This window comes from Dendrobium catenatum, unplaced genomic scaffold, assembly GCF_001605985.2.
Source record: "Dendrobium catenatum unplaced genomic scaffold, ASM160598v2 fragScaff_scaffold_716, whole genome shotgun sequence".
Lineage (NCBI taxonomy): Eukaryota > Viridiplantae > Streptophyta > Magnoliopsida > Asparagales > Orchidaceae > Dendrobium > Dendrobium catenatum.
The window spans coordinates 7,372,550-7,386,677 of record NW_021319178.1 but is presented as its reverse complement, the minus strand read 5'-3'; the positions used below and the strand labels follow the sequence as shown (position 1 = coordinate 7,386,677).

Here is a 14,128-nt window from a genome sequence, read left to right as displayed (position 1 = left end):
ATGAAAAGCAGCAAAAAAATGAAAATAATTCCAAAATCTCACTTTATTGTAATCAGATAACATCTGTCAAACTCAGCTAATTTAAAACAATAATAAAAGCGCAGAAATTTATTCGAAAATAGATGATGCTGATTTTTTGGATGATAAAGATGGAAGTGGTTAAATTGAATTTTTGATTAGAATGAGGTTTCGTTTGGGAAAACTTTTTTATTACTTTTTAAAATAGCTTTTTAATAAAAAATTTCTAATTCTAAAAATTTTTGTACTAGAAAATCGTTTTAAAAAGCAGCAAAAAATTATTCCAAATGAAGCCTGAATCTTAATTTGTCATTTGGTTCCTTTATAGCTCTTTAATTTGTGCTGTTTCTGTTTCATCGCATCATTCTAGTTCAAATCTTCTTCTTTTTTTTCCAGAATATTTTGGTACTCAACATAATTGCACTTCCAGTGTTAGGTTTAGCTTTTCACATATGAAAAGGGGTAAGATTGAAATTCAACTGCTGTCAAACAAAGTACATATGCAAAGATAACAGATAAATACTGAAGAATCAGACAGATTTTGTGCCTTCAGTTTACAGTTATAGAACAAAGTTCGGAGTCTGAAACAAAAGAAGGTACGAACTCGTTGGAAAGCGTGGCGACGTAGTAAGTTGAAACCTGTTCAAGACGCGGCGGCTGCCTCCTGCAGCTCCTTCACTTTTGTGATGTAGTCACCCATGGCTTCCTCAGTAGATTTACCTGTTCACTCAAACTTGTAATAAGGAAATCCTTACAGCTTATTATTTTAAATATGTTGGTTCCACTTTATAGCTCTATATGAGAACAAGATGATTAATTTCCAGATGAAGCCTAGAGCATATTGAAAAATTATAAGAGATTTATATTAGAGAGTTCTTGGAAAATAAAACCTTCAACGGCCTTCCAGGCATCCCACTTGGCTCTATCTCTCTGGTTGAAAATACCTGGGCGGCCTGCAACAATTAAAAAACAGGATTATGCCAATATCTGCTCAATTAGGACATGAAGAAGGTGGTGGTAGTACATCAAAATTAAGGCAGCCTTGCCTATAAAGATGCTATAATAGGCATTTTGAACTTTTTATGATGAATATCATTAGTATCAACTGGTATTAAGTACTGAGATTGAATGCCCTCATGAAAAGCTTCACTCCACTAGTTTTCATGATAAGAAATAACAAAGTTGACACTAGGATCAAATTGGTTCAAATTTGATGAATTTGAAGTAAATTAAACATCTAGAAAAGTCTAGGACTAAAATGGACAAACCAAAAAGTTGAGGACTATTATGATCATTTACTCATCTTCAAGATATTTGGGATTGATTGTGTGGCATTTGATGGTGTTCCATGTAGTTTTTGATCAGTTAAACAGGTGGATAGTTCAGATTCATTACAATAAATATTTAATTCATTGATCTAGCAAAAACTTTTAGCATATGATTTTTGACAATGATGCTACAAATCATTTTATTTGGTGAGAATAGATAACCAACAAATCTTCAATAGAAAGAGAATGACATCTCATAGCAAATAACTGACAAAACTCCTGAGCTGGTAACAATTTGAAAGAGAGATATTGATCAATGGAGTTTCCTTGAGATATGAGAAGGAATAATTTTCACAATAGGAACCAAAAGTATGATACTGAGAAAACTGAGTTGAAATAAAACTAGTAATGCTTGATTATGGTGAAGGTGAAATGCATACTAGTATTCACAGGTCCAACAGTTGCTTGCTTGAACAGCCCATACAGAATCAACTTATTCTCATTGGTAGTAGTTTCAGGTAATCCCTTGGCTTTCTCAGCATATTCTTCAAATTCCTCCTGCAATTAAAATCGAACCACAGAAATAAACCAACTACTCAGAAAAAGCAGAAGAATAACAAAAGTGCTAAGGACTTTACAAAAATCGTAGATTTGAACGTCTTACACCGTGAAAATTTTCAAGCTAAATTAAACCAAGTTGTTTATATCAGGGATAAAATTCAAAATAGTCCATTGACTATTCGTATATGGCCTCTTTAATCCTAGAGCATCATATTTCTACAATCTAGTCTCTCGACTAAACAAAATTGATTCAAATTGGTCCCTTTGGAACTAAATTGAGATGAATTTTATATGGTCAAAGTACTAAATTGTGATCAATTTAATATCACAATTATAATATGTGGGCACCATGTTAGAACAAATTAATATAGTTGATAGACTAATGCTTCGTTTGGGACGGCTTTTTTACTACTTTTTAAAGAAGCTTTCATGTACAAAAATTTTAACTTTTGTACTAGAAAGCGGTTTTAAGAAGCAGTATGAAAGCCGTCCCAAACGAAGTCTTAGGCTTCATTTGGGACAGCTTTGGCCATTACTTTTTTGCTACTGTTATTGAATTTTTATGTTAGAAAGATGCTCTTGAAAGCAATAAGAAAGTTGTCCCAAACGAAGCCTAAATTGGATAAATGTGATATTCTGGTCTAAATTGGCCACACACGGATAGTTTGGGGACTATTTTGAGATTTTTGTGCATCCTTAAATGTCAACTAGAACCATATAAAAAATTAGTTTGTAAAGTGAACATATTGCATAAATTATTTCCTTTATTCGATTAAAGGAAACCGGATAATATATTAGAAATTGTTATGTGTGGAAACTAATTGTGTTAATCAATCGGATTGTTCTGTTGCCTCGGACCTCAAGTTTCTCATGCTCACTGGGGGTGCAGGGGGTTTACCCACTGCTTGGGTTCTGGTGCTTTGTACCCCTTGCTTGGTTCGAGCACTACGTACCTAAGTGCCCCGACGGTACATACCCGAGCAACTCGTCGTTGTTTTCCCGAGCACCTCGGCGCTAAACAACAGAGAGAAAAGCGCCACAGCAGCATAGATACTGTGCTGCAATAGATCAAGACAGAGGTTCAAGTGTTGCAATGTTGCAAGACGGACTGGATGGTTTTCTTTCTCGTTTTTCTAAAGGGTTGTGCCCCTTAGGGTTATTATACTTGGCTTTCTCTTATATTTTGTTTATGTAGATATTGAGAATGGTGCATGTGAGAAGAGAAGCAAGGAGAGAGAGAGAGAGAGAGAGAGAGAGAGAGAGAGCGAGAGAGAGAAAGAGAGAGAGAAAGAGAGAGAGAGAGAGAACTTTACTTATTTCTCCCTATTTTCATAGTGGACTAATTGTTATGGCGTGGCTCCGTGAGTTTTTCCTTAGTTTGAGTTTTTTCACGTTAAATCCTAGTGCCTTTTACTTTTCTGTTTATTTTACTTTCTTGTTTGTTTAGTCATTGTTGTGTTTACTCCTCATCTTCCCCACAGAAATTCATACCCAAACATTTCAGATCAAATTGTGAAAATTTGATATGTAATGTTTGTATCATTCAATACTATCTTCTATAAAAACATAAGCCTCGCACTAAGCCCTTCAAAATCCAATCCTCACAGAAATCAGAAAGGCCTTTAATGCAAAATCATTTAGGATCTAGTCAGAACAATATGTTTCCAGTCCCTTAGTGAATAGAAATTTCATTTAGGACTCTCAAACAATTACTAGAAAACAAGCATCAAATATAAGCTTGCTCTTCATGTATTCGATCAATCTATAATAAAAAATGATGCGCATAAAATAATGAAAATGATGATGCCAGAAAATGACACTTTTGTAGGTCCGCACAGCCAGTTAGTCGGCACAAACTGAATTGGGGGCATGCACCTAAAATCGAAAAACAAGTTGCAAAGCAGAAATTTAATTGTAGTGGTCAATAAATTAAAAAAACAACAAGAAATTAATTGTAAAACACAAGAGTTAGTGGCAGCTTTGACTCAAGTAGGATTTCATAAATCATGTAAATCCGGATTTTGTAAATCTTGACAGTGTTAGATCCTAAAAATTGTTTGTTGTGATAGATGTTAGATATGGCAAAAACTTGATAAATTATTTATTTTCAGGATTTAGGATTTAAAAGTATTAATTTGTTATAAAAATATTTATTTAAATAATTAATTAAATTAAATACTAATAATATATTTATTCCGGAAACAATTAAAAATAACAAAAATAAAATAATTGCTTCAACAATAAGAACAATTAGAGACGAATAAGAATAAAATTAAGAATATTATATGTTTATTAAATAATGTAGCTCGTTTCTTGAAATTGTAAAAAACAATGGCAGAGGCTACTGCAATTTTTTTAGAAATGACTACTTTGGTAGCTAGAATAATCAGAATTAATCAAGGATATAATTAAGAACATTAAATACTTATTGGTGCTTATAATGGTAATTAAACCTAAAATAATTAACTAATAATTTATGAGTCCTAATACACTACAGGAAAACAAGCGTTTATCGGCGGATTTTACCGGCATACAAAGCTGCGACGGAAAATACGGCGCCTGCAGCGGCGCATAATGCGAAGGAATATTTTCGGCGTTTTTTCCGGCGCACATGTCGCCGACCCCACGTAGTGGGATAAAGGCTTGATGTTGTTGTTGTTGTTGTACATGTCGCCGGTAAAATACCGACGGATATTGCGCCGTAGAAAACGTCGGTAAATAGCAGCAATTTATTTTAGCGGCGCACTTTACGGCGGAAACATTACCGGCGCAGGTACCAGCGGATAAAACGCAGGCGTATTTAAACTCAACAACTTAAAACCGACGTATATTGCGCCGGAAATTTTTCCGGCGCCCTAGACGCCGGAAAATCCACCGGCGTAAACCCTTATTTCTGAACATGAGCTCGACGGCTGCTCATTTCTATCGTTCGTTTCTCTCAGAACTTTTTCTCTCCCTCGTCGCCCTCCGTCCGCTCGCCGCCGTAGATTGACGTCGCCGACTTGTGTTGCTGATCACCGGACGTCGCCGACAATCACCGCATTCGTCGCCGGGGAAAGCACTTTTTCACCGTGAGTTTACGCCTCCCTCCCGTCGCCTCCCTCCTTTTTTTTTTTTTTTCGTTCATGTAATTTGATATAGGATGCATATTGTAAGGAGGATCTACATATAAGTTTTTTTTTTTTGTTCATGTAAGGTATATGCATGAGCTATTACTTGTGTTCAAACAAAAGGTCGTTTGACCAAGTATTTTCCTATTTTGTGCGGATTACATCAAGGATTTGCCTCAAGTCCAAATCTTTTTTGTTTAGTCATAGACATTCTCAATAGGCATTCGCAAGAGGATGTGCCTTTATGTATTCTTTTTGCTGATGATATTCTTCTTGTTGATAAGATTAGAGAGGGAGTTTAAGATGAACTTGAATTATGGAGGTCAACTTTAGAGTCTAAAGGTTTTCGCTTGAGTAGATCTAAAACTAAATATATGGAGTATAATTTTAGTAGCAATAGACCTAAAGATGAGATTGTGACTTTTGGCGATCAAGTCAATAATAAGAGTAGACATTTTAGATATCTTGGATCTATTGTTCAGAGTGATGGTGAAATTGAAGGGGATATTATCAGCAGAATTCATGTTTGATGGTTAAATTGGAGGAATGAATCGGGCTTATTGTGTGATAGAAAAGTTTCCCTCAAACATAAGTGAAAATTCTATAAGATGGTTTTATATCTGTTATGTGTATAGCTGTTATATGGAAGTGTTTTCGTATAGGTTTGCAGGTGTGGAAATTTGATTGTTGGCTGGGAATGTAATTTTTTTTTGTCGATGCTACAGGTTTCCGGCGGATTATGCGTCGGAAATTCAACGGAAACAACGATACAACGAAGTGGATCGATCATGCCGGCGTCTTTGTGTGCGCCGGAAATCACCATCGCCTATTCCGACGTTTTATTCGCCGGATATTTCCAACGCAGAGGTTGCGCCGGAACTAAGCCGTTGCTTATTTACGGCGCCCTTACGACGAATTATGCACCAGTAGTTTCTGTCGGATCCATACAACGAAAACTACCGACGCATATGTCGTCGGAATTATGGAATGAAAATCGACGTCATTCATGTCGTATTTTGTGCCGGCAATGCGCCGGAACGTGCGCCGGAATGGTTATCGGCGGATTATACCCGTCGGTAAATATTTAGCGACGCTCGCTAAACCGACAGATGAAAATCCGACGTAAATGCGTCGGAAACTGAAGATTTCCGTCGGATTTAAAAGGTTACTAGCGGATACGGTTCGTCGGTAATGGCGTGTTTTCCTGTAGTGATAATTTAAAACTAACTATTTAAAAAGGTTAAGTAATTATCAGTTAAGATTTCAATCAAGATCAATAAAATTTTATTAGTGTTTAACTATATTAATTAATCTTGATTATTTGATTAAATTAATTATTTTATAAAGTAAATAAATAAAACCCTCCTACCCTTCACCATCTAACCAAATTCCTTAAGCCCTTCATGACAAATCAATTGTGAGGAAATCATGAAGCAAGCTTGTCATAGGAAGGCATCAACAAGACCAACAGTGTGTAATGGAAAAGAGGAATTAATGACGAATCTCTCTATGGAAAGGCATTAAGCCATTAACAAGAGCAATAGTGATGAAAACTAGATGGGGCAAGTATCGACAAGATCAATGACATGTGAAGGAAAAGACGAGTTTATAGCAAGAGCTCGTTTGGGCAAGAAATTTGTGGGTTTAAATTAAATCCATCAAATACTCGGATTTAGTAAATCAAGACTTTAGGATAAAATGGGGGAGAAATAGAATTTAACAGTTTATAATATTTAAGTCATCTATTTTTAATTTGACAAGAATCAATTTAAATCTTGCTTAAATAATGCTTGAAACTGACTACCAAACTATCGCTTAAGATTTCAAATATGAGAATTGTGAAAACTGAGAAAAAGCTTGCTTATCAGAGCTTTTGACAGAAGCCTTTTTACGGCTTCTTGCTGAGAGGAAAAAACTAGGGAAAAAGTTAAAGCAGAACAGAGAAATTGCTTTTTCTAATGGCTTACCTATTACATGCCTAAAGGCTTTATTTAAAGAATAATGTGGCTACATAGAAAGCCACATACTCAAACTAAAGAAACAAAGAAACTAAAGAAACAAAGAAACAATCCTAAAAATCTGGAATTACACCTAACAAGAATAGCCTTAAACTTTTATATTAAGTAAAAGAATACGAAATTTATGCAAGAATACAAGAGTTAAAACTGATTAAAAATCTAAAAAGCGTAAATAGTACTTGAAAACTAATATTATGTCACAATTCACACTATTATAACACTTACATGAAAGCATTTTGGCATTATTTTCTAGTCACCTAGCTTTTTCTTTTGAAAAATCTAGCATTTGTAGTAGTTTTCTAAATTTGGTGAACCAAAACTTATGGCCTAATGTTGCTTCTAGCTTTCTACATCAATTGTTTAGGCATTTGAATTGCCTAGAGCAACCAATAAGCAAAAAGGATGTAATACCACATATTAATCATTAAAATAGAAAATATATATAATTTCATATTTATCATTGAAAGTCAATCTAATCAAAGAAAGTTTACATGCATATTTTCTTGGGTCAAGAGAATCATGTCGCAATATGGACTTACATTGTGCCCAAGAGCCCACTGAATGATAACCCCAACTTGTCTAGTTTGCACTCTTCCTTGCCTGACTTGTCAATCAATTCAATCGCTTTTTGAGAATCAAATACCAAAAGATGAAGATTAAACATCATTTTCCACAAGGGGTTTAGAAACACTAGCCATAATGCTCAATCTAAATGATGGCCCTGTCATTACCACTAGGTTACACCAACTCATGTACTAGATAAGGAGGCTTCCCATCACCTAGCTAATTTTACCTCTTTTGTTCTAGAAACTTCATCAAACTTAAAATCCAAAGAAACTATTTCCTTGATAGATTGAAAAATATTGATGATCTACATTGAAATCAACACCTTTAAGGAGTGCCAAAATTAGAAGGTTTTTGCTTGCATTTTTCTAGACATCACGAGAATTTGAAACTCTCTTCTCAACTAAAAGCATAGTAGAAACTAAGTAAAAAGAGCAATCTTTCATGCCTCAAGAAAATCCACGAATTTTCCAACATAAAGGCACAAAAGAAACTAAGATAGTAAAAGGATCAATCTTAATGCCCTGGGAAAATCAATTATCTTTCTAACATTAAGGCATTCTATAAACTCTTCATTCCCTGCCATATGGCTAAATTAGCAAAGCTGACATATGTGGGTTTATTTTTATTACTTTATGTGGGTATAGATGCATATCAAATATCTGTATTTGTGTCCACATCCCGATGCCTGTATCAGTGTATCATAGCCTATAATTGAAGAACTTAATAAAGATACGAGTTATTGAATTGCATCATATTTTGAAATCAATGATTCTAATTAGATCTCGATATCTCATACATCATGAATCTTGAAATACTTACCATGATGAGGATAGTCAATATTTTTATTCTCTTGATCTTCTCATCCCCTCGAAAGAGTCAAGATAATTAGATCATTAATGAACATCCATATTTGTGTGGGTCAATTGAATAAAACCATTGAATCAAGAGTCACCCTTCCAAAATTCATCAAAAACCAATAAATAAAAAATCACCAAAAAACTTTTGGCCCAAGAATGACTCGACTAATGGTGTTGAATCAGTGACTCAATTGAAAGATATGCAAAAGGCTCGCCTAACTAGTTAGACTCGGCACATAACCGACTAGAAATACTTTCTTGGAGCACTCAATAACAGAACACGTCTATAATTTTTGTGATTGAAGATACTACTGTACAACCTATATACAACCAGCTACATGTTCATGTCCAATTAGGAGTGAAAACGACTTGAGTCGAGTATTTATCTAATCAAGCTAAGCTTGTTTAGTTCTTACTGAGCTCGAGCTCGACTCAAGCTCATTTACTAAGCTCGAACTCAGTTCATTAAAAAATTTATAGGCTCAAGCTCGTTTGGAAAACTATTTTTTTAGTTTTTTTTTTTTTTTTTTGAATTTTTATTTTTAATGTAGAATTAATTTAAAATTGTTACAATATAGTAGATAATATGTTAATTCAGATTAATTTTTAAATATATTTTAAGTTAATCAAGCAGCTCAACGAGCTTACGAGCCGATCTAGGCCGAGCTTGAGCTCGAGCTTGTTTATTATACAAGCTCAAGTATAAGCTCGAGCTCAAACTTGTAGGTCTATAACTCGAATAGTGAGCTCGTTAATGAGTTATGCTCAAGTCGGTTCGCGAGCTGGCTAGGCTCATTGACACTCCTACCTCCAATTAACCCTTTAAGATGGTCCCATTCCAATGAAACAATTATATAGTGACACTCTTTGCCCCCGCTATTTAGGGGATCAAGTGTCAAAATTTCGGTCTTCTTTTTTGAGAGAGAATGAAGTACTCTTTGGCTGTATTTTCACCTTTCTTCTCTCTATCAAACTTACCAATTGCATGCTCTTATAACTCAGCTAGACCTGGTTCTTTCGTTTCAGTTCTACAGATATTTCATTAATCAATTCCAAGACCATTTAACCCACAATTCATCTTCTGATTTGGTTTTTTACACTCAAATAAGAAATTTTAAAAAAGAGAAAACTATTCAGTTAACATCTCAAACGGGCATCCTAAAATGGAATCAAAAGTAGAAATATACTCGATGTAATAAATCGATAACCCTGAGATTTCGAAAATAATAATTCAAAAGCAGCATCTAGTACTCAAGGTGATCCTCATGCGCAGAAAATACCTTCCACCCATATCCATTCGCCCAAAAAATACAAAAAAAAAAAAAAAGATCGGGAATCTCAAACACAAAAAAGACTCGCTAATTCATGCAATTCAGATCTTAATCCTTATGCTAAAATGATTAAAAAAAACATAAAGTTGCAACAAAAATACAAAACTTCCTACCTTGAGACCCATCTTCCTTGTCTACCTTTGCCCTTACGCTTTTCCAGATCTATGAGGCAGCCTATATATAGCAGCACAACCTAATCGACCAAAATTACGAAACCTACCACCATTTCTTGAAAGTATCGACCACTGAAAGCATCCATGCATTCAAAGCTACCCAACCAATACGCCACCAAATGCCTATGTTTTTTTGGGCCATGTGGCCGAAATAATTATAAGTTTAGTTGAAGATGCTGATCTTATCCTCTTATGAAAAATTATTTAGATCTTTCTTAAATACTATTTTTACTTTAAAATAATAAATACATTTTCTAAGGTTCAATAATCTAAAACTTATTTTAATTTAAAATCTATGGGAGTAAGCAAGTCGGGTTGAGTTGAGTATTTATCTATTCCAGCTAAGTTTGTTTTGTTTTTGTTTTAACTCAAGCTCATTTATTAAGCTCTAGCTAAGCTAGTTAAAAATTATATATGATTGACCTCAGCTCGATTGCTGAAAGCTCGAATTTGTCTCAATTGTTTAGCTAAATTTTTTTTATTTCAAATTAAAAATATTTAATTTTTTTTAATATTGAATTAGTTAAAATATTAAAATATATTATATAATATTTTTTAAAAATAATTTTAAAATATATTTTAAGTTAATTGAACGGCTCAACGAGCTTCAAGCCAATCTAGGTTGAACTCGAACTAGATATCGTTTTATATACATTATACAAGCTCAAGTATAAGCTCGATGATAGTGGACCATCTCGGAGTAGTCTCAGGGTTAAGATCTGAGCAAGACACCTCGAGCAAGACACCTCGCGGACACCTCGCGGACGACTCAGGACAGTATTAGTAGCTGGAGTAAAACACAGGGCCAGAGAACCATCGAGACAACCACCTGATGTAGCATCAGGATACAGGCCAACTCACAATACAAATCTCTGGTTTAATTCTTCTCCTTCACTTTTCATTCATCAACAATGTATTCATATACATTTTAAGGCCACTTAATTGGCCACAACAATAGACACTACAGGCTAGAAAAATACACCATTGAAGTTTATTAAAGGATCAGGAAAAAAAAACTATAAGCACCGACATCATTCTACCGAGGTAGGGGAAACTTCAGGTTCGTAGTAGGGAGATAAATCAGCAACGTTGAATGTAACAGATATGTTGTAATCACCAGGGAGATCAATCTGATAAGCATTATCACTGATTTTTCTTCCTTCGATTTGAGTTTTCCAAATGCACCAAGAGGAAACCGATCTTTCTGTAAGCAGATCCACACCATATCTCCTTCCTTGAACGTTACTGCTTTTCGAGATTTGTTGACCATGCTCTGACATTTGGTGTTGTGTTTGTAAATCATTTCTTGAACGATCTTGTGCAGCCGTTGAATTTCCTTAGTTGTTCACCATTAGTGTTGTGGTGTGTTTGTTGTACATGTGGAATCAAATCAAAGGGGAGTTAAAGTGTTATTTCCATATACTACCTAGAAGGGGCTTCTACCCGTGGCTTAATTGGTTGACCAATTAAAAGCAAATTCGATTTTAGGTAGTATAAGGTCCCATTACCTTAAGTTATTTCGCATAATACACCTGTGAAGGTTGTTGAAACTTTGATTAACATTCTCAGTCTAATCGCTGATTTGGGGGTGAGATGTGGAACTGAATTGGAGTTTAGTTCCTAGTTTTACCCATAATGTTTTCCAAAAAGTGACTCAAAAATTTGACGTCATGATCTGAGGTGATGGTTTTGGGTATACCATGTAAACATGCAATTTCTTTGAAGTACAAATCGACAACATGGGTGGCATCTAGTGTCTAATTGCAAGGCTTAACAAAATGAGACATTTTAGAAAATTAATCAGTCATGACCATTATGGAATCTTTGTTCCATTGATTCCGAGTAAGGCCTAACATAAAATCTAAGCTAACATTGATCCACGGACCTTCTGGTATAGGGAGAGGTGCATATAATCCCAACTTCTGACTTTGGGTTATGGCTAGTATACAAACTCGACACCTTTAAGCAAATCGCTCTACATCCTGTGCAAGTAGGGGCAAAAAAAAAGTTCTCAAACTAAAATGAGAGTCATATCTCTTCCAAAGTGACCGGCAATACCTGCCTCATGACATTCATTAATGATGGATAATCGAGTTGATCTTTGAGGAATGAAGATTTTATTACCATGGAAGAGGTGGTAGCGTTGGATATGATAAAGCTGGTATGGACCATGCTGGCATTTAGCCCATATGTCGCCAAAATCTGGATCACTAGAATGTGATTCCTTTAGCAAATCAAATCCAGTTACTTTGGTTTATAAGTTCTGTAACACTATTAATCGGCGATTGAGTGCATATGTAACCTGGTTGCACTTTTCGAACTTATGTCTCTGGACGAAATGAAAAGCTATTAAATATTCTACCCACGCAGTATGTCTTCCTTTATTTTTTTATACTAAGGTAGAGTAATTCTTCATGATCCAAGAACAAGACGCATTCATTAGATAACAGATAGTGATCCCAGTGATCTTATTATTACATAAAATTATTTATCATAGACTGAATACTTTCTTCGTGCCTTGTAGAAATTTTCTCAAAAAAAAAAAAAAATCAATAGGGTGTTCCTTTTGGCTGAGGAAAACTCTATTCCTAAATTGGAGTCATCACAATCAACCTCAAACATGCTGTTAAAATTGGGTAACACTACATGAAAATCACCAATTACTGGCGGTCAAAGAACAATCAGAATTATGGGCATTTAAACCGGTCGTGTGACCGCCGGTTTTAACCGGAAGTTTTTAATAAACCGCTCGAAATGCTAGCGATAAAATAACTACCGAATATGGCACTGATTTTTTATTTGGGCATCGTATATTACTGTCGGATAGGCCATCGGTCCAAATCGCCAGATAAACGTAAAAAATTGACCTAAAATTGGCCAAACATACCCTTCTTCCTCATTTCTTCATGTTTTTTTTTTCGTCCAGACGCCTCTCGTGCTCGCCTCCGAATGCGTCCGCAGGACTCCGCCACTGATGCCCTAACTCTGGCTGCCGATCACGCCCTCACTCTGCTCGTCATCACCCTTACTCTGCCCGCTGACGCCCTCACTCCGACCTGCGAACTCCCTGAAGGTTCTCCTTGGATTTACTTTCTTTTTTCTTTAGTCATGGATGTTGATTTAGAGAGAATAATGAGGACCTACGTATGATATTTATTGATTTAGAGATAGCATACGATAAAGTTCCAAGATAAGTGCTATAAAGAGTTCTATAAAAGAAAAATGTTAATAATGCTTACATTCAAGCTATTACTTGTGTTCAAATACTAGATAGTTTGATCAAGTATTTTCATTATTCAGTTTGATTACATCAAGGATCAACCTTAAGCCCATATTTTTTTACTTTAATCATAGAGAGAATAATGAAGACCTACATATGATACTTATTGATTTAGAGAAAGCATATGATAAAGTTCCAAGAGAAGTGTTAAGGAGAGTTCTAGAAAAGAAAGGGGTTAATAATGCTCATATTCAAGTCATTAAGTATATGTATGCAAAAGTTGTTACTTGTGTTCAAACAAAAGGTGGTTTGACTAAGTATTTTCCTATTTCAAATGGATTACATCAAGGATCAACCTTAAGCCCATATCTTGTTGCTTTAATCATGGATGTTCTTACTAGACATTTGCTAGATGTTGTACCATAGTGTACGCTTTTTGCTGATGATATTCTTCTTGTTGATAAGACCACAGAGGGAGTTGAAGGTAAACTTGAATCACTACGGGAAAACACGCGATTACCGTCGAATTTTCCGGCGGAACATTCTGGACGGTAATAAACGGCGCAGGTACCGACGGATTTGCTCGACGTAAAGTTTGCATCAACCTTTCCGAAGCAAACTACGCCGTAAATTCACCGACGTCGGTTCCGCCGGAAAATCCAACGTTGCAGGGATGCCTGAACCATTTCCGTCGCACGTTACGGCGGAACAATTCCGGCGTACGACATGGCGCCGGCGTATTTAAACTCAACAAAATATATCCGACGGATAAGACGTCGGAAATTATACCAACGTCACTAGTGTCAATACCGGCGGAACTTCCGAACCCGAACCCCTCTGGCCGTCATTCGTTTCCTTCCATTCTCTCACTTCGACTACTTCGCCCGTCGCCGTTCGTCGCTCGCCGTGGTTAGACGTCGCCGACGGTCACCGGACTTCGCCATCGACGGTCACCGGACTTCGCCGAGCCTCCTTCCTAGTCGCGCGCCGCCTCTCTCCTTCCTA

General features: G+C 35.8%; 1 protein-coding gene across 1 annotated transcript; it reads right to left on the bottom strand.

Moving 5' to 3' along the window:
• Window positions 1-455: 455 nt before the first annotated feature.
• On the bottom strand, window positions 456-10,045 carry LOC110114942 (acyl-CoA-binding protein). The gene is made up of 4 exons (XM_020848004.2): window positions 9,844-10,045; window positions 1,727-1,844; window positions 909-971; window positions 456-738 (listed from the first exon to the last, which is right to left on the bottom strand). Exons 1-4 carry the CDS (start codon window positions 9,853-9,855, stop codon window positions 662-664), a joined length of 270 nt encoding a protein of 89 aa, XP_020703663.1. The 5' UTR covers window positions 9,856-10,045; the 3' UTR covers window positions 456-661.
• Between the last annotated feature and the right edge of the window lie 4,083 nt (window positions 10,046-14,128).